The following is a 25,342-nucleotide window of genomic DNA, read 5'->3' on the forward strand; positions in this document are numbered from 1 at the left end:
TTTTTTCCATATCTGCCAGTCATCTGTATACTGTTGCAATAGACCTATAGAGCAACAGTCGCAGCGTGTAACGCTCGCCACCTAACTTAAGGGCCAGTGTTGAGAACTGAACTTCCTTATAGCTGGGAGGTGCATCCGGAAAGAGACTCAGAATGTCTGAGTTAAGATAGTTACACAAGTAAAACGGGTTTGTGAACAGCTCTCTCTTATCGCTGTACGCTTTTGAACATTTGCAACTTTCTTGCCAAGTCATCTGGCTTGGATTCTAAGAAAAAGCGTCTTCAGAGTACTTTAGAGAATGTGGACTTTTTTATCTGGACAAACTAAAAGCTTTGTCTGCTAGATGCATGGCCTTCACCACTTATTTTGGCTTTCTTCAAATAGTTTAGAAAATACGGTGATTTTTTTACTATCTCAGTGCCTGTTGATGAGTGACCATGTAATATAAACTGACATTTCATTATGCTACTGAGATTTATATGAGCAGTTTCTGGTTAGTCTTGAGAGTCGTGTTTGGCTCTTGACTCTTTGGGTCCTGAATCTGGCATTATCGAACCTTTCAGACTTAACTGTGTAAAGATACTGAAGTAGTTTAGTCATTCTGTTTATCACAGATTTGTTTTTTATCTTTGTTGTTTATTTTTGTGTATTTTTAAGGTTAACTTTTTTCATCAATTTTGTTGTTTGTTCAATTTGTTGTGGTGCCTAAGACATAATCTCTCTAACACAGAGACATGCATGGCTAAAAATCAGAAAGTAAATATTACTAGGGTTCAGTTTCTACCAAATACTGAGAAAAAGGGGCAAGAAACTTCAGTGTTAAAGTCAATGCTTATGATTAAAATACTTTTAGGAAAAACAAAGCTGATAATGTCTATGCACTTTTAGATTGGTAGCTGGCAGTCATTAAGCAAGATGTCATGTTACAGAGTTAATGTAACTTAAACTTAACTATTAGGCAGGAAATTGGCTACTTCATTGATCAGTCTCCAATATAGCCCATGCAGATCTCTTGTCTCAGTTAAAATAGTGGAAGAAGGAAGCATAAGAAAAGATTTTTTTTCCTTAGGGTGAATACTTCAACTGCCCCTACTTGCCAGACACAGGAATATGGTTCTACATCCCTGTAACAGCCCTACTCATTAAAATTTCTAGTTTAAAGAAAGCCAACAAGAAATAACCATCAGTGTAATACTGGCTTTGCTGAAGAAATGCTTGCACAAAATTAACCTGAATATTGTAATCATGTTTTTCAGTGTACTGTATCTAGTTTGGAAGTGTATGTATTTTTTCTTTACCATGTTATTTTAAAAATTCCACATAATTGTTAATCAGCGTGAAATATTATTTATAATATGTATTTATGCTCATTCAAATTATTCTGATGCAGCAAATTGCCAAAATATTTACAGTGAACACCATTATATAATCAGCATTTAATGAAGGCTTAGGAGGCTTGTTATAGCGAGTCACACTACTTCTTAATCTGAATGTATAGAGATAAATTCGAGTGTTATCGGAACTTTTCAGGGTAATTGCAAACTTCTTGGATTGCAAATTGTAGGGTAGGACACGGACAGACAGCAGTTCTTGTAGTGTGAGAGGTAAACGACTGGGAGGTTTCTTCAGACCTTGTCCATGATAATAACCTGAGCGTATGCTATGTCCGTTCTTTGCATTCTTAGTATTTAATCACGTTATACAGTGGCATATTCAGTTTTTCTGCAGGGGTGATTTACCATGGGAGAGTGCTGTTTCATCATCATTTTTCTTTTGTTCGGTCTGCAAGATAGTTTTGGGTTCTGTGAGTCTACCTCAGCAGCCTTATGCCAAAGCACTAGGGACTGTTACTTAGAGCTATCACATTTTATATGCTAAGTTTGTTTCTATTGATATGTTGCACTAAATGACTTTTTCTTGTCTTTGAACATCATTCCAAAACTTCATAAACACGGAAAAGTGATGTGATAATGATGGGAAACTTCATAAAGTTTTTGGACACTTTGAGACAGGCAGCAACTGGTTATCTTTTGCTGTTCTGAGTTAGTGATTTTTATTTTTTTTTGTACCTCACTGAAGTGCTTACTTTGTCCTGTCACGCCCAATTGTTTGTGTAGAAAATACTTTTGATCACAATGTTAAAAATCTTCTGTGTATTTTTAAATGCTAGTACAGGGCAGTTAAAATTCTGCTTGCTTTCTTTTCTCAAATAATTGACCTTGACTTGATTGTGGACTGAAGTTCTGTTATCAAAAAGAAGCAACTTAGACGTTAGGGAGAACTGGCCTAAAAAGTTGCTTTTATTGTCCTAAAAGCAATGTTATCGTTAACTAGATAATCATAACTTTTTTGTTAAACATTTGCTTAATTTTTAACAAGACAGATTAGTGTTCTGAATACTGGCCAAATATATACCAGTTTATTCAAAAGTAATTAACGTACTTCTTGAGTGCAGTTATTAATTTTCTCAAAACATTGCCTTTTTTGAGGTAACTTGTAGATTTCCATGTCCTCATCAAAAACTCAAAACTAAAACCTTTCTCTACAGTAGGCATCGGAAAGGAAACAAAATTTCATTAGTGACTCAAATACAGAAATTCCTTAAAGAGCCTTTCTAAGGTTTAACAGAAATGGGGCTAAATTTGAGATGATTGGGCTTCTACTATGCAAACAAGGACTTAGTTTTTACACTGCACTTCAGTCTTTACACTTTTTTGTAGGTTGTCAGCATAAATTGTTTCCATCTACACCTGATGGAGAAGACTTTGTTCCTGATTGCTCTATATCTCCACCCCTCTGAATTTTTTTTCAATAGGTGCACTAGGCCTTCCAATGAGGGGAATGAGCAACAATACCCCTCAGTTAAATCGCAGCTTATCACAAGGCACTCAGTTACCGAGCCACGTAACGCCAACAACAGGGGTACCAACAATGTCACTTCACACGCCTCCATCTCCGAGCAGGTATTTATTGATAGCCAATATTTCTGCAATTGTGTCTTTCTGCAGAGCACCTGTTAAATGTTCTGCATATTTTGCCTTGACTACTTTACGGTCTGATGAATTAAAAAAAGAAGAAAAGCAGTTTCTATTGACCGCTGCCTATGTTAGGGAAATAATACTGTAAAGCAGTAAGATAGGACTTACTGTGAGACAGTATTTGATTTTTGTATGTAAAGGACAAATTGCTGGCAAATTCTGCTTCAGAATGTAAGAGGCTGTTTTTTGGTTCTTCTGGTAAATGTACGGTTAAAATTTTTATATGGATGTCATACACTGTATAAGAATACTAAGGTCTGAAGCACTCACTAAAAAAGAGCTGTAACACCTTCTCAAATGTATAGTATTTAAGTATGTATCTAAACCTGACCAAGGACTTGATTAGTATGTAATGGGTCATCTGGTATTTCTGAAGAAATCCAAAACTACATTAATTATAGAGAGTAATACAAACATTCTGTGTTGACACTAAGCACAAATTAAGTTGCAACAGCTCAGAGTCTATCCTATGTTAGTAATCTAAATGAGTAACCAAATACTATTGTACAGATTCATCTCTGTGGATGGTTTTTCTCTTTCAGGGGGATATTGCCTATGAATCCTAGGAATATGATGAACCACTCCCAGGTTGGTCAGGGCATTGGAATTCCCAGCAGGACAAACAGCATGAGCAGTTCAGGGTTAGGCAGCCCCAACAGAAGCTCTCCAAGCATAATATGTATGCCAAAGCAGCAACCCTCACGACAACCTTTTACTGTGAACAGGTAAGGCTGTTTAGTCAGACCATCCCTGTACAGCCATGGACATGCTTAAATGCTGCTCTAATTTCTATTCATTAGAAAAAAGCTTGAAAGCACTGCTTCGTGTGTTCTCGTCTCCTGCAATAAGCTTTGAAGCGGCTTTTAGTATTCACACAAGCTTTTTGGGGCCTTTAAGCTAAATTCTGTTTCTGACTACTGAATTTCTGTAGCTGCTTCTTTGATATGCGGTTTGTCCTGTGTTCCTGAGTTTGTTTTTTGAAACATACATTGATTTTTGGGTATACACTTACATTTTAAGACTATTCATCTGTGAGTTTGGGAAGAAGTAAGGAAAGATTTAAAAACACAATAATTATTCTGGAAGAGTAGTTAACTGATTCAGATGCAGTAGGAACCTAGTGTGTTACTTCTTTAAATTCTGGAATAATATGGAGAGCAGTGATTTGTTTAAGAATGTGGTACTCATTTGGATACCACAAGCTTCTCAGTCACTTCTGGTCTTTTTCTAACTGGGCAAGGTTGTAACATCATAAATCATTAGGCTTTAACTGTGTTTTGGTGCTATGTATGCTTAGTTGATAGTGATAATCTTACGGTAAAAAATGTGTTGATTCTAATTATTTAATGCGTGCGGTCACAGCTTCGCACAGCTGACTGCTTTTCAGGCTTCATTCCACAGCTTCATGATCTCTGTGCTTCCAGTTTCATCCTTTTTCTCCCTTCAGGCCCTTCCTTAGGGGACTGACTCTTACGTAGAGCACAAACAAGCTCATGGCAGTCACGTGCCACCTCTAACCTGATCTAGTATTTTACAAAATGGATAGAGGAGGGTGAAAACTAATGTCATGGCTATCTGAAACTTTGTCAGGCTGTTTAGTTCTGTAGTTTCACCCTAGTATATTGGCATAAAAATGCGTTTCTCAATCACAGCAAATCACAGAGATTTGGTAGCGGTTTATATTCTTGGAGTATGAGAAGACTTTGTATCTTGCCTCTGTTTACATAGAATTTGCTTTTTCTTCCTTGTGATGTATAGCAGCAAGAAAAATGAGATGATAATTTAAAAAGATAATTTTGTATTTTAACGTATTTTTGAAACTTGAGCATTACAAAAGGTTGAAATAGTAATATACTTAAAAACTCTACATGCAGAGGAAAATTATATTTGAGATTGATATATGTATAGAAAGTACTTGTTTAAATACCTTTCAGCTGTAGTGTAGATAATGAAATCCCTGCCTTTTAGGAACATTTGAATTAAAATCCTCATCTTTCACTGTTTACACTGTGTATCTCATTTTCAAAAAGCTACAATTCTTACAAGTTGAGAAAGAAATATCCCTGGAACAATGACAAGTTCTTACTCCACAGTTTATTAGCCTACAGAAGTATAGTAGTAGTACATATACAGTTGTTAATTGATATATTTAACAAAATTTTGGAATTATACTTGGAAGGAAAAATTACAATGTTTTCTTGACAGGTGCACGAATTATGTGATTTCGAAAAAGAGTTTTCTGAATGGTTGCCCTAGTTGGAGCAATGAAAGTTTTTAGGTTTTTGAACATAAAAAAATACTTCACTTTCCCTTTCTTAGTTACGCTGGCAAAACAGGTTACAAATAATCATAGAGAAGTTTGCATTTTGTGGCCTAATCCGTTTTTTTATCCCTGGAATTCTTAACATGGTTGTTTCCAATTTCTTTAAAAGCAAACAAAAAACTCCTTGCATTAGAAATACTATCTGTCATCAGGCTAGATGATATGCTCTCAAGATCAAGTTGTCTCTTGTTGGTGCGCTCACCAGGTCTAGAATTCACAGATAGTACCAGGAATATTTTTCTTCAGCTGTGAGGTGTCAACGATCTGGATGTCTTTCAGATACACCACCTTGGGGAAGCAAAGCAGGACAGGACGAGTCTTTGCTAGCTGTTCCCTTTCTTGATGTCTCAATCCAAAATGAAGCATTTAGGGCTATTTCAGATTGGAATGAAATGCTTCAGATTTGTAACTGTGGAAAAAGTCCATGTAGGTAAAATTTCCACTAGGAAAGTGTTTGACATTTTTATTTACAGAAACTTCTGAAACATCAACTTCCATCCAATTACAAGAGAAAAATGAGTGTTGTGATTTACCACAGGGCAGAAACTCAGAATTTCACTCAGATGGGGCCTACCTTTGGGCTTCTCAACATCTTGCAAAGAATGAAGCAGATCATTTGTGAGGGTGTCTTTCCAACCACAGTAGTCCTATATGATATTTATAGATGTCTTCAAAGATTTTTGCCTGATTATATGAAACTTTAATTTATCTGGTGTCCTTGTGTGGCAGAGACCACCCCTGTGCTCATAATAGTGCCATGTGGACATGGTGATGATTGCACGCCATAACTGCTCAGCTTATAACTGAGTCATGACAAACTCAATCACTTCCATTACCCAGCTTCCCACCTGCAAATGAATGGATTGCCGTCTGACTTTTCGCTATTGCATTTACTGCTGCTTCATTTTTCTATATGAAATTACTGAGTAACGATCACGTTTGCCATAACTTGTTGGTTGACAGATGTTTTATAAGACACAGTGGCTCCTAAAAAACTAAGTTATTTTGAAGTCATTCCAGTTGTCTTGATTGAGCAGTGCCTGCTGCTGCTGCTCAGAGTTTTCAGAAATATAAAGGAAAATAATTGAAAACCAAGTTTAGGCTGATGTGGACTGCTTAAGCTTGAAATAATTTAAGTGTATTGGGTTTTATTTTTCCTCCTTAATGCCTTCCACTGGAAATTACAAAGTATGTATACCCCTTTGTCTGACTTCCTGGATTTTTTTCACAGTATGTCTGGATTTGGGATGAACAGAAATCAGGCATTTGGAATGAATAACTCCTTATCAAGTAACATTTTTAATGGAACAGGTGAGTTTACTCTGATTGATGTTGATCTTAAAGTACACTAGAGAGATTTTTTGACTAAGTCTAATTGAAAATACTTTGTTCTGTCGGAGTGCAACTTTGTTACAATTTTCAGTTGTTCCATAGAAATACTGCTACAAGAGCAGGTGCTATGAAACTGTCTTCAAAAGTAGGAAATCCAGTCTTACGAAGTAGCAACAAAGTGAAACTATTCTGTAGAACAGTACATGACTAGGTTTTTACCTAGTCAGTTAGAAAATAGCTTATGGAATTGAAAGGGAGATCAGAGAAGAAAAAAATTATCCATTCTTTACAAAAACATTATATAGGGTAAAAAGAGTGGGAAAGCATTTTTTGAAACCTCAAATTCCTTTTGAACAGCTGGTTTATAATTGGTTGTTTCAGTTGTGATTTTTCTCTGGGAATTACTACTTCACCTGAATTTAATGAACTAGAGAGGGGAAAATATCCTTGTGCATAAATGCCTTGGGTTTGTCCATGGTGACGTTTCCATAGGTGGCTGTGTATATGAAGCTACTTGAGGTGTTGGTGACATCACAAATTGGAAGGGTGTGGGCATCCCCTAGGACCTTGTGACATCTTTATAGAGCTGCAACTCTGGCCTCACCTATAAAGTCTTTTCTGCTGCAAATCAAAAAATGTTCCCATGTAACTTGCACTGCATTGGCTCTCCAGCTGCTTCAGCTTTATCTTACCTTACCTAAGGACAAAAGAGCTCCTTGATGCTGCTGCTAATATGGGTTATTATCTTCTCTCAAATGTCTTCGATAGCTCCTTAAATTTTAACAGGCTACCTATCCTAGTACTGTGATTTTGATTGCCTGTATTTTACACCTGCAGTCTTTAATTCAAAATAAGTAGACCTTGTTACTAAATAGTGTTGACTAGCTACTGTCTTAAAACAAACCCCAAACACTTTCATGCTCTTTAGGCTAGTCTCATAACAGAGTGGTTGTAGTTCTTTGTAATAATTACAGTAAGAGTAAAAAGACCATCTTGAAGAAGGAAGATAGATCCTACATTTATCTTGCACCTAATGAAGTCTCGAAGAAAGAAACATAAGGGAATTTAAAATATCTGGTTTTATTGTAGATGGAAGTGAAAATGTGACAGGACTGGACCTCTCAGATTTTCCAGCACTAGCAGACAGAAACAGAAGGGAAGGAAGTGGCAATCCAACTCCATTAATAAACCCTTTAGCTGGAAGGGCACCCTATGGTAAGCCTATACTTTTGAAAGCTCTTTGAATGAAATTGGTATTTGCTTGATTCACTTTTTGCTGTTCATAAGACAATAGGTAGTCTTTTCAAAAATGCCAGACACTTGAGCTCCTAAGTCTCATTAAAAATAAAAAAATTGATCAATATCTCTGTGATTGGAGATTCCCCTCAGGCTTTTTAAGTATTAGAACTCGTCTACTTTAGTTTCAGCATCAATAGAGGTTGTTGGGATTTTCAGTCTGTATAGTATGATTACTCTGAAGCTGCTCTCTCTAGGCATTTCTTATGCAGCATGTTGTTTTCTAATTGCATGTGTACAAGAACTGTCGAGGTCTGAGTAGTAAATCTTAGAAATAATCTTTGATTACTAGAGATGCTATTGTGTAAAAAGTCAGCAGCTGTAAACATACTGTATATTTTCTCTGTTTATTGGCAGTACTTGCTGTAGTACTGTTCACTGTCACTCTCGTGATGAACATCAGATTTCAAAAACTAACCTGTAAGCATCAACTATTAGCAGTCAGATTCCTAGTCTGTGTCCTATATAACTCTTGCTGAACAGCTTAGAAAATAGTAAAAGGCAAAGCTTTAAGGTGGAGACAAATCTTATTATTTGGGTCTGTAAAAAATTCAGGTAAGCTTAATGTGAGGCACAGTATTTTTTTTTTGGTTGCTGCTTTAGTAGGTTTTGTCATGCGTGTTGCATCAGCTACTCTGAGAAGTTGCTTTTATAACCTAAAGTTATTTTTGTGACACTTGTCAAATTTCCAACCAAAAAGTTGTGTTTTCTAACTATAAAAGCTAGTGTTTTTGAGAGATATCTCCAACTTTAATTGGAGAGAAATAATAGATACCGCATTATCAGGAGAAAGTAGCCTCATGGACTGGGTGTAACCAGGGCCCTCTGCTTAAGATAGCTGTGAGAAACAGCTAATAGTTAAACTGAAGTGCTCCTAAACACAGGGAGAAGTCACTTCCCCAAACAGAGACACTGAAAAGTCACTTGGAGAGTGGAGAGCTAATACAGCTTGTGGTTTACATGAGATTTTTGTCTGTCTCTGAAAGAGAAGCCATTACATAGAAAATTGATAGAAGTTAGGAAGGAGATCCACACACATGTACTTCCAGCATAGAGGTGGAGTTCCACATTTAACAGCACTGCTGCATAAAACCGTAATTGCTCCTGTGCTTACACCATTTCTGCGTTTTGGTGCTAGCATAGCTGTTCGCACGACTGTGCGGTGAACCAGGAAAGAAATAGCTCTGAAAAAGTGATCTCGAGCATCTGCTTAATGCAAGGGATTAGTGTGGTGGTAGAAATGATCCAGAAATAGGGATATGAGATGCACTGGACACTGTCTCCAGCAACAGAAAGTGGCAAGTGCTTTTGGTTGTGACCAAGTAAAAAAAAAGGTTTGAAACTGAGCAGAGATGTAGCTTATTTAAGAAAATTAGACTTCAGACAACTTTCTGGATAGAATGAGAATGTGCAACACACGGTTAATTCATTATCAGTTTTATTCATGCAGTGGAAGAAATCATAAAAACTCTGGATGAAAAGGGTGAACAGCAGAAACAAGATTAACTCAGTGTGTTTTTTCTTAAAATAAAGGAACTTGGATCTCTAACTTCAGAACAATAAAGACATATATATTGTCAGCTACTGAACTATTTTAGATCCTATACATCTATTAAGAAACTTTGCAAAAATAGGCCCTAGACTGCTTCTGTCTTCTCTTCCTCTAGTGTAGTCTTGTTTGCAACCAAATCGCTGTATTACCTCTCTGTCTCTCAGCAAAGAATATTTGTCCTTGGGTGTGTGGTGTGGGGGCTTTTCTTTGGTTGTTTGTTTGTTTTGTTTTGGGTTTTCTTTTTTTCTTTTTTTTTAACTGGCATTAAAAAAAAAAAAAAGGAATGTTGCTTTTCAGTAGTCGGAATCCATGTTCCAATGTGACTGGCCTACTTTTTTTAAATTAGGGTCAGAGCACTGAGAGTTGCAGGCTAAATGCTTTCAGTTTTCATACTGAAAGTAGGAGTCGTTCTTATGTCACAGGCAAGTATTTCATTGGTGATATGTTCTGTTGCGAGTTAGCTGGGCATCCTTTAAGAATATGTGCTTCTAAAGAGATTATGCTAAGAAATTCTTCATGCAATTAGGGGATGGAGGAAAAATGTATTATACTCTTAAAAGCAGTATATCCTTCCTTCATCAGTGGATTTCCTTAAATACCACTTTAATAATGCCTGTAAAAATTATTTGATTATTTAGATGTGCAAAACAGGTGCTGTTCCTGGTAAAAGTACTGGGCTTCATTCTTAAAGCAGTGGATGTGTCTATGAATTTAACCTGGAGTGTTTCTCAGCTCACACTTAAATAAGAGGCTTTAGTCTAATATGTGTGGATGTTTTAAATGAATATGCTTTGTTTTGGTTTACCTGTTTTTTGAAAGTCATCTCTGCTGTACAGCTTGCACATAATGAAAATGGACAGTAAGCAAGATCAACAGCAGAAAATTCTTTACTTAGCAGTCTTCTAATGTTATTCCTGATTTCATTTTGATGATAGTTGGAATGGTAACAAAACCAGCAAGTGAGCAGTCCCAGGACTTTTCAATACACAATGAAGATTTTCCAGCATTACCAGGCTCCAGCTACAAAGACCCAACATCGAGTAATGATGACAATAAATCTGTAAGTAAACCTTAAATCTTCTTTTATTTTTAGTGTTCCTACTTCTTTTGATGATTATATTTTAAAATTTGTAATACAAGATTTTTCAAATTTGCCCCTATATAATGAGAAAATTTGCATAAGCAGCGTTTCATATGTAATTATGTAAATGGAATTTCTCAGGAAGTTTTTTGATCCCAACAGTCACTGCGACCTTGCCTTCTTAATTTCATATGACTTCTGTGTATCCTTTTGTATTTTGGGGAGGGGCCAGGGAGGAACTTGCAAGCACACATCAAAATTTATTTTTGAGAATTGTTATATATTTTTCAAGTATTGCAATTCATAATTTCTTTTTCTACCAATTCCAGCTCATTTTTCGCTGTTGGTGCCTCTCATCAGTAGTAGCAATTTACACATTATAACATCTTTCTTCAAAGCTGTCAAATCCTTTAAAATTAGGTGGTACAATATCACTTCAAGGTAAAATTCTTGATGGGGAAATGAAATCACAGGGAGCAAGCTCTTTTAATAGACACCATTGCATTCATGGGTATGTTGTAGACCAGTGGGATACACTGTATCTTAAGTATTGTTGTAATTACGATGCTTTAGATAGCTTACATGGTAAGATTATGGGTTTTTTTCATTGCTTACTCTGAAAGATTTGTAATAAAAATCGGGGTTTTTAATTACAAAGGAAAGGTGAATAAAATTTGGATGGCAGAGAACAGCTTCCTGCAGTATTTGACAAAATGTTCTAGTTTCTGATTGTTTTACTACTTATAATTGAAAAAAATGTTAATCAGGGTGGCATAAATACAGATGAATAGGTAGTAGAGTGACTACAAACTCATGTGAAAACTGAAAAATGCAACTGTTCAGAAAAGGGATGGGGGGAAGCCTAGCCCCCAAATGTTGTGGCCAGGTTTTTTGTGTGGAAAATGTGTTCTGATACAGTTAGCATTGAATACAGTAAGGAAGGAGGGAGTAAATGTAATTCTATTGTGTTACTGCAGACTTCTTTTAAAGAATAATAAAAACTAGGGCATAGTAATTACCTTTTGTAAGTATATGGGCTCCTGGAGTGCCATCACAGTTTTCTTGCCAGATGCAGTGTTTACATCTCTTTCCTGATAGCTGCAAATGTGCCAACTGTATATTGCTTGCACCTGAAATTGGCTTGAGTTATTATCTGTTGCTACGTCATGGAGTGTTAGGCGAGAGCAAGACTGTATGGGGAAAAATACATGACATGATGAGTCTAAAATATCCAAAATATCCTCTAGTCACAGGCCCTTGGGATATCCATTGTGTACTCAAACTCAGGTGTGAAGTATTTTCTTATCCTTTTAGACTGCAAGCTGTAGGCTCATTAATAGCTCTTATTGTATGACAGATATACTTTAGGAAGCAGTAAATATTACATAAGGTTTGTCAACAGAACTCAGGAGCTTCAGCTTTGTTCAATTTTAGTGCCTAATTTGTGAGAGTGACTTGATGTACTGGTTTAGAGCGCTTGAGTGAAAGATATGGTCAACAAGTTTTTCCATTTTGGTTTGTTTCCATCATACCAACTCTGCAAATTATTTTTAATAGAATTTGAGTACATCAGGCAAAACATCATCCAGCACAGATGGGCCCAAGTTTCCTGGAGATAAAAGTTCAACTACGCAAAACAACAACCAGCAGAAAAAAGGGATCCAGGTGTTACCTGATGGTATGTGTCATTCCACTTTTTTTTTTTCTTTAAAGGTTTTGACAGTCATTTAGATCACCTTGTTGATTCTTCCATTTCTTGAAAGGAGAAAACTAATATGCTCTTCTTGCCCAGGTCGGGTTACCAACATTCCTCAAGGGATGGTGACGGACCAGTTTGGAATGATTGGCTTGTTAACATTCATCAGGGCAGCAGAGACAGATCCAGGAATGGTACATCTTGCATTAGGAAGTGATTTAACAACACTAGGTCTCAATCTCAACTCTCCTGAGTAAGTTTCTGGTTATTAGTACTATCTTCAGGTTTGGTTTTATTATGCTGTCATTCATAATAGGCTCATTTAGCTCACAGGAGTATCAAACCCACAAGATACTTTATCAAATAAAATTTAAAAATGTAATGACAGTAAAATAAAATTCTCGTAAACAAGAGAATTGTGCTTCAAGGCATATTGAGATCTTGTTATGCAAGCTTTCAAAAAACCTAGTGGCTTTGCTTATTCTTCTAACTTCTTTAGGACTTTTTTCAAGGAATTGACATTGTATTGGTAATAAATTTCATGTATAGAGTATTTTTCAAATAATAATATTCTTTGAGGATATCTACACTTAACTCTCAGCAATTTGGGGGGTAAATTCAATTTATATTAATGTAATAATGAACAGAGCATCTGGAGTGTTACCCTGCACCAAAGATTAATTTAAATGAAAATGTATTTTTATAGTTAACTTATAGTTATTCAGTACACCTAAGTTTAGCCATCTAGGCTTCCTGTAGAGGCTCTGGGGAGAAAAGCAGTTAGCAACTGTGCTAATGATAAGTGCTTAAGATAGATGAGATGAATCACCAGCCCAGGGTGCCTCTCTTTCTCCAGTAGTTATAGAAGGAACCTAGATCAGTTTGGACAAAAATGCTTATCGTCTAGGTGACTGTAAGTGTGAGAGCAATTTTGTTTCTGGTATTCTGACTTTCAGCTGAGAATCTCCCATCATTTTGTTTCAGCAGAAATTTACATAGTGTTAGTCTTACTGACAGAGCAGTACATACATTTTAAGGTTTGCAGATAATATACTAACAAAACAAAGACCTAACAGCACACACACACACGGTTTCCATATTTCGCAAATTTAGATGGAGCTGCACTCTGAATGCACAAGTTCAGGGAAGATTGATGAATGTGGATATCAAGGTGAGAGGGAAAGCTTAGGAAAAATGATTTGTCTTTATTTTTTTTTCTGTCTTGAAAGAATTGGCATGAATTTATGTCTTTCTAGAGATGTAACTTTTTAGAAATTGCCACTTGTAGAAATTCTTTCTGTAAGAGCTTGCATCAGAACTTGGTCAAATTGCTATGCCATTGGCACTTTTAAAAATATTTCAAAAAGATCATCCAAAGTCAGCCTTCTAATACAATTGTATGTAGTTATTTGCAGAATGTGTTATGTTAATGTAGTATCTTCACTTGTAGTGTTAGTCTTTGCAGGTCGCTCCCCCGTTGAATCCAGTAGTTACCCACTCCCATCCCCTTCTCCCACAACGTAAAGAGAATGCACAAAGAACAGTTTTACTGACCATGGGTTACTGTTTTTCCTTGGTGGTCCCAGAGCTTACAACACTGACTGGGAGATGGGTCTCCTGGATCTACATGATACTGAAGTAATTTGCTGTTCTTAGTACAGATTGCTCAAACATTGCTCAAGCTGAGGATGATCAGCTGAAAGTAGAATGCCTTTGCTCCTTAAAATATTTTCAAGTATAGCGGTACCTGAATTTTTGAGCTGTTCCTAGACACAGGTGGAATCTAGTTATGTTGTTCGGTTAAATAGCTACTTTTTCTAGATGTTGGAGTGCAAAATAGTAGTAGTGATGCTAATTTTGGTGATACTATTTGTTATTTTAGTCAATGGTATTCATTAGTTTTAATGACTAGCATAAAACTTGAGCTTAACATACCTATCAGAAAGTCTACATAAAACTAGTATCATTGCAGAGAAATACTAAACATGCTTTGATGATGTGATGACTTGTAGCTGTGTTATGCAGCTCTGGAATACAGCATCCAAATTTACTAGCGTATCTTCGTACATAAGCAGGATATATATACCTGGCATGCTGCTGCTTTTCCTTAGCAGTAAATAACTGGATTTTTAAAAGCTTTTTAACATTTAATTTCTCTGTATAGGCTGTAGAGGGCCTTGGAGGGGGTAGGGTTAATATTTTATCCAGACAGTTCTGTATCAGAAAGCTGATTCTATTTTATACTACACAAAAGATTTGCAAACAGCCTGTGCAGTCCTCAGTGTCCGGCCTGCCATCTTGCGTTATGTTACACATGCTTTGCTTCCTTTATGAATTGTTGTTTGAAAAACTAAAAGCATTTCACATGTGGAAAACTGAAATTTTTTGCCGTGTGAGGTATTCTGATGATAAAGACACCTGTCTCACATAAACACTTAGAACAATAAATGTGCTGTTAGAAACAACATTTTAGAATTCTGTAGATACCTCTAATGGTTTGAATTAACCTTTGAACTCCTAGTTTTATGTAGATTTTCTGTGCAGGTAGGTTAAGATTTATTTCAGTTGTTGAAAGAATGAATATATATTGCCTGTACAGTCCTGTATTTTGTTGTTAAGAAATAGGCTTCTAATTCCTTAGGGTAACTTAAAATTCTCCGTAAACAAAAATTCAAAAATATGGCATTACTACATTCAATTCTTTAGCGATTATGTAGCTGTTTGTTCATGTTATGAAGTGATCTGAAATATTCATCAAATAGACTGTAGGCTGTCCAATACCTCCTTGAAAAATGTTAAATTTTGAGAGTTTTATTTGTATCATGGAGGGAACAGTGTGCACAAACTCTTCAGTTTTTACTGCATACAGAGGTGCAGTCCCAAGACTAAAATCCTGGGTTCTTTGCCCTAGGAAACCAAACCTCTAGGGCACGCATGAAGTGATGGCGTTGCGGGACACTCCTCCTCTTGGGGCAATGCCTGTCTATGCCTATCGATTCAGTAGAAGGAATGGTTTAGGTATTTTCAGCATCTGCAGATTTTGCCACTGACATTTTCCTTCAGGCTCTGAAGCATAACTTTTTGCTAACAGTGAGATTTACTAGCTTAGAGGAAGATTGACACCACTTGATCAGTGTGGCCTGTATAGCTCAGCTGGCAGTTGGTTGTGTTCAGGTAATTCAGTAGGTTTCCAGTATTTTTTTTTTAATAGTAATTATTAGGCCTTGACAAGAAAGAAGCAAGGATTTGATAGGGTGTACCACACTCAAGTTTCATTTGCAAAACTTACCATAATAGCATGCTATCATGGATAATTAAAAGCAGACTGTAGCTACCTGCCAACAGTACATTTTGTTCGGTCCTTTTTTTCCACTTCCTTACCTGTTAATTAGAAAACTCATTCCTCAGTACAGCAGTCATTGTAGTAGAGTTGGAAGGTTCATAATTTTCTCTTTATTAAACTAATGGCTCAATACTTTTTTATAATGTATGTTAGCAAAATCTATATGAAAGAAAAATACTAAATCATAATAAACTGATGTCCATGTTGTCCTGGGATTCAGTTTATTTGTCATCACTGAAATTTAGAAGAAGAGTAAAATCTTTACTGGCTAGTTTTTTAAAAAAAAAAAAAAAAAATAATCTGCCAGTATAAGCTTTTCCTCCCCTTTTAAATGATCAGCTGATAAATCAGAACCTACCAGGCTTGTGGCAGCTGTTCCTATGCAAACTGAAACCCTATGTAAAATTGGATCCCTGAAAAGGGTTGGGATCCCTGGCACTTAAGTTGAAGGAATGATAGATTAAAAAGGAGGTCTTGACCCTGTAAATTCCCATGGCAGTTTAAATGCAGTCTTACTCCGCATATTAAAAAAAAAAAAATCAATAAATGTAGCTGTTTTAGGAAAGGGGGCTGGAAATTTCATTTTATTCTTCCTTCTCACTCCAGCTAGAGATTTTGGTTGTGTGGTATGGTTTTTGGGTTTGTGAGGTTGGTTACGGAGGTTTTTGTTTGGTTGGTTTGGGTTTTGCTTTTATTTTTGATAAATTTGTGCTTTTCTTATTCTTCAGAAATCTTTATCCCAAATTTGCGTCACCCTGGGCATCATCACCTTGTCGACCTCAAGACATAGGTAAGAGAGAAATAACTATTTAATTCAATATTAATATTTGCAAATTATATTCATTTACATGTCTTAATAGTTGCATCAATTCCGATTCTTTTTTAGACTTCCATGTTCCATCTGAATACTTAACTAACATTCACATTAGGGATAAGGTGAGTACGTGTGTGTGTGCGCGCGCGTATTTTTTTGTTAATTTATTACCAGTAATTTTCTAAATTTTCTTTCAGATAGGTAATGTTCAAAATCAGTGCATTTTATGGATGCCCTCAATCTTTTTAGGAACAGTTGTGTGTTAACTGGCTAATTGGACACACCATGCACCCATTTCTCCTTAGAAAAGGAAAGGGAAGACAAAACTGAGAATGGCCATGATTAGGAAAAGAGCATATTATGTTTTTAAGGGTTTTCCATTCAGGCAAAGCAGAAGCTTCCTATAGTCCATATATTGTAATATTCAAACGCCATATTAAATTGAGATAGTTCTTTTTGAGATAATCTCAGAATTGTGGTTGAAGATATTCTCATATTTATCTGTTGCATTCAATATCTACATGGATAGGGATTTTTTTGTTAGATATATTTTCTTTCAACTGTTGTAGTTCTGTAAGAGAAATTGAGAAATACTGTAAGACATTTTAGTAATGTAACTTAATAGAGTGTGAAGTGACGAAATACATGTAAATGTGTGTTGTTTTGGGTTTTTTTAAATTAAAAAAAGTAAGTAGGTAAGGGTACACACAAGTACAGGCAGAAAATTCTGTGTTGCTGATTCATTACTTCTGTTTATTTTTCTATTGTATCCTTTAACTTGGAAGAGTTAGCTAAAAGTGAAGAAAAATTGATTGTTAATAATTGTTACTCCTGTTATATTAGACTATCATTTGCAACATACTTAGGATGGAAGCACATTCTGGATGTATCCTTGTGTTATTTAAGTGGGATAGTATGTCTTAAAACATTTATCTATTGTGATTTTTCATCCTCATTTTCTTCAATCTTTTGCAGCTGGCTGCAATAAAACTTGGCCGATATGGAGAAGATCTCCTGTTTTATCTCTATTACATGAATGGAGGAGATGTATTACAGCTATTAGCAGCAGTAGAGCTGTACGTTCAAACTATTTTGTCAGTCTTATATGATTTAATCTATCGCAGTAATCAAGTAGTAGATGTAAAAAAAAACCAACCACCCAACAAGATAGACATTGAAAGCAGAAACTTAGTCAATCTAAAGCTGGAAACCTTTTTTCAAATACCTCCTCCAACCTTGGTTCCATTTTGTACTTTTTTTTCATTCATATAGTGGAAATCAAAAGTCTGTCTCATTAATTTTTCATTATTCTGAAGCACTGTGGAAAAAGTGGCAGGTGCTGGTCATTATTAAACGTCTAACTTATCTGTCTGTAACAAAATGAAAAACGGTAAATAATCATAAAAAGAGTTTGGTGTTTGAACCTACCGGACTTCTTAAAGTCTCACATGTGATTAGCTTGAGGTGTAATAATTGTATGGAAGAGATACGACATCACAGGTATAATGATGTCTTAGAAATTTTGTTTTGGTTTTGAATGCATTGTACAGTTTTGATTGAAACCCTTAAAATTTTAGTTTAAGACACATTGAGATAACTAACACTAAAAATTATTTTTCCTTCCTGTTAAAAATGAAAGATTTAACCGGGATTGGAGATACCACAAAGAAGAACGAGTATGGATCACCAGGGCACCCGGCATGGAGCCAACAATGAAAACCAATACGTACGAGAGGGGAACATATTACTTCTTTGACTGTCTTAACTGGAGGAAAGTAGCTAAGGTATCTCTTTTCCCTTGTGCAGATTTTTTAAGTCAGTCAACTATGTATTTTTAGAAGGACAAAAGTAAAACCCAACCTCCTCCCCCAAAATATCAAACTTTTTAACCTCCTGTTGTTTAAGTTCAATATCTTGATGTGTGAGGGAATAAAGATTGCCTAAAATACTGGATTGCGTGTGGAAGAGGAGGAGCTGTCTTTCTATTTCGAGTTTTCTTTGGGAGGTACAAGGACATAGAACTTCTACTGTGAGTTTTATTAAAACCAAAAGCTTTTTTTCAAGTACAGAATTATAGAATAGAAAGCATTATTTGGCATTGTAGAATTGTGCTTGCAAATATTTTATTATTTTGCTTTAGAAAATTAAATAGGGATCTACCACATCTCACTTTGGAATTAAAAATGGGAGTGAGATGGGGTGTGGGGAGAGTTTTGCTTTTCAGAAACTGTCTCTCCTTGAGCATACTGCAGGACTTTCATGCTTTGTTGTTTGAACATCAGAGTCTTTTGAAATAAATCACTTCTTTTAGGGAGGAGGTATATTTTCATAATGCTTGTTTTCTGTATTGTAGGCCAAAAGGCATTAAAAAAAACATAAAGCTACAGTCTTCTCCCTTCCCACCTATCACAGTCTATTTGTTCCTTTCTGTCCATGAATACTGTCAGTAACGTTCACCCTTTACTTGTTTGCTGAAGAAATTCACAGAATTGTCCTTCACTTTCTCTACCCTCGCCCAAAGAGAATTAATTTTCAGTATCTTCCAGCTTTTAAGACCATCCAATTTCCAATTCCAACTTTTAAGACCATGTTGTATGATGTCTTTTGCTGGCTGGATTGTGATTTCTGTGATTTCTCTTCCCCACTAAAGCAAAGATTTTTCTAATGTAGATATGCCAAAGCACTGTTTGCCTAGTCAGGAATGCTGACATTCACTAATTGGGCAAAGAGGTGTGCTCTTTTGAATATAGCCTGCCCTACAAGGTGATGGCATTCAGCATCAGCTGGAGCTGAAAAAAAGATACGTTCACAATATGCATACAACCATTACACCTCCCTAGAGTCTGTTTGAGCTAACTAGTTTGTCAAGAATCTCATTCCCCACTTTAGTTTGGTTATATGGGATTTTATGGATGTGGCATGATTTTGCTTCAAGTTTTAACATGTTGGATTCATCAATGAAAGATCCATAAAACTTCCATGTCAGTCCTTCTGTAGATGCAGCATAACACTCTTGCTTTTCTCTGAAAAACACTTAACAGATCAGACCAGATTAATCTTGAAGCCTTGAACTCAATAGATGCGATTCTAGCATGCTGGAACTATGTTTTGTGGTTCCAAATACATAGGCATTTCGTTTAATCAGAAATCTTTTTACCTGGAGCATAACTTAGGAATTGTTTGCTGAAAAGGCATTTCATTTCTGTGAGCAAGTTCCATCTATACACTTGGAGATTATGAAATACTGCATTACATAGTTACATGTCTGTTGATGTGTTTTTATTTAAACATCAACTTTAATTTAAAGGGAATAAAGTTCAGTGTTCTCCCCTCTGTGAAGTGCATTACTTTTCTTCCTAGCCAGTATATTGAAATTTGCCATCATCTAGAGATTAACTAGATATAATGCTCTTTCTTTCTTTCTTTCCTCTCTCTCCCCAGTAAATTTACTTAGTCTGTGCAAGCTCTCTTCAGAAATCAACTTTTTAGTTGCCCCAGATGGTATGGGAGGCTCTTAGTCCGTTTGCATGTGTGACTTTGCCTCTGCTGCCTTTCTTGTGACCATAAGAAAACCAAGATTTCGTAACTGAAGGTTTTAATGGCAAGCCCTACGTGTATGGGGTTTTTTTGTTGTTGTTGTTTTGGTTGCTTTTTTTTTTGTGCAAGGTAATTCCAAAACCTTTAAGCAAAAGCATTTCTCCCCTCAAAAGAAAACCCAAACAAAAGGAAAGTTTTAATTTCTACTTGAATTATTTATTTGCTGCTTGGTATACTTTCTTAGGTTTCTCAGGACGCTGTTTAAAGCTATTTTATTATTAACATAGGATCATCAGAGGGGAAGTAAGTATCTTTTGAAAGGATAGATTTCTTCTTTGGAGTCAACCAAATATGTTCCATTTATTTATGAGCAATAAGAGCCTCATGCTGGTTCGTATATCAATGGCATTGAGTTTTTACCCTGTGTGAAAACAACATTTCTTTTACTAGGAGGAAGTGGTGCTCACTGTAGAAGAATAGTAGCCTCTTTAATGTCTCTTCTTTTTCTACGTGTAGTAAATGTAAATCAAGCTGCTACTTGATGCTTAAGCATTACTTTTGAAGACCTTATTATCTCTATTGGGAGTCCTGAGTACTGTCCTGAAATTCAGCGTCCAGTGCTTGAGGTGTTAATTAGCACATTACATCCTTCCTCTTTTAAAAGAGTAGAGCTGGCTTCATCTGTTAGGCATTCCTGGAGGTAGTGTGGTGAGAGATAGATACGAATCACTACTGCTCTCTGAATGATTTTGCCCAAGATCTACACACATTCTCTTCTCTTTACTTTGCATACTGAAAATAATTCCTCCACCATTAAGAAGCAATTGATAGCTAGTGTTTTCGAAAGTTTTGCGCTTGCAGCGGTAAGCTAACAAGGAACATGATTTCCCCCCCGCCCCAGTGTCCATAAGAAGAGATAGTATCTTGTGTATCTTAGGCTTGTGTATTTCTTAATGTAAAAATTGGAACTGGAATATTATTGAAATCTTTATTTAATTTTAGTTTGGTGCAAAATACAGCAGGCAAGTGGAGTACTGATCACAGGAAGTTAGAGAAGGATTTGGGGAAAAATTGCTATTTTCTGACATGGAAAAAGAATCATGTGCTAGAAATAATTGTGATGTTTCTGTCTACGATAAATCAATAAGAACTTAGGTGTGTGTCAGGTGTGATCTTGGTATTGTATTAATTCTGATACCAATTTCTGGAGTTGACGTTTCCTTGGAGGAAGACTAACCTAGACTTACCGTAACAAGGATGGCAGTATTTGGTAGCTCCATGTTGCTTTGAATGCAAAGAAAAGTATGGCCAAGTAATTTTTTCTAACAAATGCAGAAGTATTAATTAATGTTTCAAGAAATTAAAAATATAAGAAGCTGGAAAAGAAAAGAAAGAATTCTGATAAATTGCAGTCTTTTACTATAACTGCTACATTATTAGTGAATATCAGTTCCATAGAAGGCCACAATAGTAATTACTGTTTAACGGTTCCATTAGTCCTTTTTTGAAGCAGTCAGACAGGAATTATTTCTGGTAAATGGCTATCTCTTATATGTGCAAATTAAATTGTTTTTCAAGGTGCTTTATGAATTTGTCCATTGTGATAGTGTATATGCTCAAATATAGGGCAGCACATATTTTAATTTATTGTGCTTTGCAGACACGGTGCATTATGCATTATGAGCTTATGTATTTATTGTACCTATTTTAAATTACACTGCATTACAATAGATACAGTGAAATATAACTGTTCACTTTAGATAATACTACTAAATTTTAAGACTAAGTTTGTAAACATATAAACCAAACGTGGTTTAATAGATTTTTTGATAGTGTCCTAGATTGGTTTTAACAAAGCCCAGTGAAGTAAACTTAATGACTTCTTTAAAGAAAACATCAGATAATATCTTTTTTATTATAGGCTCTATTTTTATATTCCTAATAGATAATAGACAAAAGGAGATGCAGCAAAATAGCTGAGTAATGAGACAATTCCTAAGCTGTTAGGAAATAAAATTAATTCTATGTTGATACGTGGTAGTAAATAGTGAAAAAGTAGGAATGACAATGAACTTCAAATTCACCTTAAATGCAAAACAAAATGCAGGAAAATGCTGATTACAGATATGTCTGTATATATGGTTTTTCATCTTAGGGCATGTGGAAAGTACAGTATGGTTAAAGACACTTGATTTTTTCACTGAGGATTTGGCTATATAGTTTGCTGCTGTTGAGGAGACATGAGAGAGAGACTAATGAGAGAGGAAAGGAAGTGGATATGAGAGCAAAAATGCCTTCTACAATTGCACATTTACTGAAATCCTGGTTTAAATAGTCTGAAGAAAACTGTCTGGAATTCCTCCTTTGGAAAGTGAGGAGAATTAAACTTGTTTAAGGAACAAGATTATAAAACCCTTTTACTTTTGTTTTGTAGTTATAAAATGTGGAATTCTTTATGGGAGAGAAGGTTAAACTTCCAAGTATTTATTTGCTTATAGGGGTTGCTGCGTATATTAAATTACTTCCTTTCCTTTTAACATCGGTATTAATGGAAATACTTTTGTAATTGTTAGAAAGTTAAATTTGTTCTTCTAATAGAGATATGCCGTAGCATTTTAATTCAGCCCCTCATTTAAATTTGGGTCTTTGCATCTATCTTTAAGTCAGTATAAATGTTACTTTTTTTGGTCCCACTTGGAGTTTTTGAGCTAGCCATGGGATTTCTGTTGTCTCCTTCGATGGACTTAGGCAGTCCAGAATATTTTGTCCTCAGGACACTTCCTATTCAGTTAGCTTTTTGTTTTGTTTTGCTCTATGAATGCTATGGATCACCTTAAGCAAATCTCTTCTACTTTTAGTAGACTTACCTATTACTGTTTGTACACGTGCAGGCCGATGTAACTTTACCATCAAAACAAGTTTTGAGGATGACATGAAAAGTGATTCATTTCTTTGCATAGAACAATTTATTAAGTGTCGTACATGTGCTGTAAGTTTCTACACGCATTTAGTATTTGTTATTCTTGGTTAATAAAATATATTTAATTTTTAATAATTACTTCCATGTGGAAAATAAAACAATTTAAGAGGTGTTTGTCACTGGATAAATGGCATTTTTTTACATTTTATTTGTATCTGTTTATATTAAAAAATATCAGTGCTACTGTTCACATCCTAAACCGCAGTGGCCCCTGGAATCAAAAGCAAAAACATAAAGTATACCTGTAATACAAGTATTTTTCTATACATAATAAATAATTGCCTTTTAGTTTTCAAAAATATTTTGTCAACGAGTTCTTTTTTTTGGTATTGTCATATGTAACTTCAGGTGTTCTTATACACTACTGGAGACTGAACTTGAGCATTGCCAACACTGGGATGCAAATCAAAAAGGCCTGTTTATTTTAAAAATCGATGTCAGTCTGAGGTATCAACTCACATACTCCTAAAGGAAATTTGGTAGGGAATCCTATTTCTTCTTCTAAATGAGAGGCTTCCAACTTGGGGCACGCGAAGGGCTGCTCAAGCTCCTGAGCATTTCTTTCAGACACACACCTTGCTCACAGCTGCTACTCCCAATAGAGGCTCACAACCACCTTAAGTTTGGAAAGCCCTTTGTAGGCTACTGATGCTATCTTACTGGTTTAAGTAGCCATTTTCCATGGGTGATTTTGAAGGCATTTTAGAGTGTGTGGAGGTTCAGGTAACTGGTAGAAGCTTTTATTAATGAACTCTTCTCTTTGTTTACAATTTTGTTGAAGAAGCAATTCCCCAACAGCTGACCATAGATTGATAGTAATGTGCAGACCCTTCCATGATTGTGTGCAAAATGGAAACTTTGAAAGCCATGAATTGGAGAGGTTTCAGTGGTATTTTTTTTTTCAATTAAAAAATGACTTCAGAATTACTGAAGATCCACCCAACCAAAACCAGCCTTTGACACCAAAATACCCACATAGATTTGTACACCTTGATCTTGCTTCTCACAAAAGGAGGGAGCAGGCGTCTCTTCAGTATTGGCACATGTGTATGTACCTGCCCCAAAAGAGAACATACACCAACTGGCATGCAGGGTTAATTAGGAATGCCAAAACCAACTGACTTTATATATACAACGTAAAAAAGCCCGAATCTTGGTTGGAGTAGAGCGGGGAGCCAGAAATGAAGCAGATGTGCAGCACTTCAGTGCAGATGGCTGTAACCTCACATAGGTTTTGCTGGGATTTTCCAGGTTTAGGGACTGTGTTCTCTGGGGAATACAGGCTTACTGAGCGCTTAGCATTTTCCCCTGTTTTGCTTCCTTAGCATGCTGAATGTTCTTTCCATGCTGAATGGGCCTTGTTTTGCTGTGAAGAAGAGAGGTCCGAGAGTTGGATTTCCTAGATTTTATTTCTAGTCTTGCATTGATTTGGTCTTTAATTTGGTTTGTCTACCTGTAAAAACTGAAATATTACACTATTTAATCGCTTTAGGGAGTGTTCTAAAATAATCTATTCACTACTCTTAGTGTTTTCATCTGTATTTAAAAATAGTGGGGTAAGTTTGCAGATACAGATGATGTTCTGCTGATGTTCTCCACTGGGTTAGACAAAACACATTACAGCATGTGTCCAAAGTAGCTGTTGTTGAACTACCAAATAGCAGCATTAAAGAAAAATCCTGAAACTTCTGCTTACCCTGCTTCCTGAATGAAAATGGGGATGATACACTTAGACTGCTGAAATGATCTGAAAAACATAAGGCTTAAGTAAGTCCGTGTACATTTTTGCATGAATGAAGCAGCAAGCACCAAATGTCGAAGTGTACTAATTAGGATTGTGTGCACAAATTAAGGTCACAGGGAAGGAAACTGCTTTTCACTGTAGTAATCGGGATGCATTTAGACATCAAGGACGGTTGCAATCTTAGTAGGAGGAGGAGTAGTCGCTATAATCAGCATAAGAATTCCTACTGGATCAGTGAAGCGTTTTATGATTACGCAAACCAGACATCCTCAAACAAAAGTCAGGTGACTTTGCCAGTGAGACAGTTAAGCTGCTTATTATTGAACCAGTAGCCTGTGTGGCATCTGAGTACGTGGACAAAGATTTTTATTCTGTGTGGTTGTTTATAAAACGCCTGCAGAAGTTCTCATGGAAGATATTAGCAAAGCAGGTTACAGGAACCAGGAGCTCAGGATGTACAGGAGGGTTGGGTGAGTCTGGACCTTAAATTTGAGTATGAAATGTGGTGAAGTATTTTGCTAAATTCTGGCTTAAATAGGTTTCAGTAGTTTGTGTCTAGCATTTTATATAATGTTCCCCGATTTTGTACTAAGAAGGAGAAACCTA

At 36.0% G+C, this 25,342-nt stretch overlaps 1 protein-coding gene across 5 annotated transcripts in view; it reads left to right on the forward strand.

Moving 5' to 3' along the window:
- CNOT2 (CCR4-NOT transcription complex subunit 2) overlaps positions 1-25,342 on the forward strand; it is a gene marked incomplete at its 5' end in the record, with an annotated part of 39,727 nt that overhangs the window by 13,363 nt on the left and 1,022 nt on the right. For 3 of the 5 annotated variants that reach the window (XM_082003440.1, XM_082003437.1, XM_082003438.1), the window contains 11 exons: positions 2,816-2,963; positions 3,581-3,763; positions 6,593-6,672; positions 7,783-7,908; positions 10,477-10,601; positions 12,180-12,300; positions 12,415-12,571; positions 16,390-16,451; positions 16,548-16,597; positions 17,451-17,551; positions 18,115-18,259. In XM_082003440.1, the coding sequence (XP_081859566.1) occupies positions 2,816-2,963; positions 3,581-3,763; positions 6,593-6,672; positions 7,783-7,908; positions 10,477-10,601; positions 12,180-12,300; positions 12,415-12,571; positions 16,390-16,451; positions 16,548-16,597; positions 17,451-17,551; positions 18,115-18,259 (1,298 nt within the window). The remainder of the gene's footprint in view (positions 1-2,815; positions 2,964-3,580; positions 3,764-6,592; positions 6,673-7,782; positions 7,909-10,476; positions 10,602-12,179; positions 12,301-12,414; positions 12,572-16,389; positions 16,452-16,547; positions 16,598-17,450; positions 17,552-18,114; positions 18,260-25,342) is intronic. The other 2 variants (XM_082003439.1, XM_082003441.1) reach the window with 2 other exon arrangements.

Source organism: Phaethon aethereus (assembly GCF_964289735.1).
Source record: "Phaethon aethereus genome assembly, chromosome: 1".
Taxonomy (NCBI): domain Eukaryota; kingdom Metazoa; phylum Chordata; class Aves; order Phaethontiformes; family Phaethontidae; genus Phaethon; species Phaethon aethereus.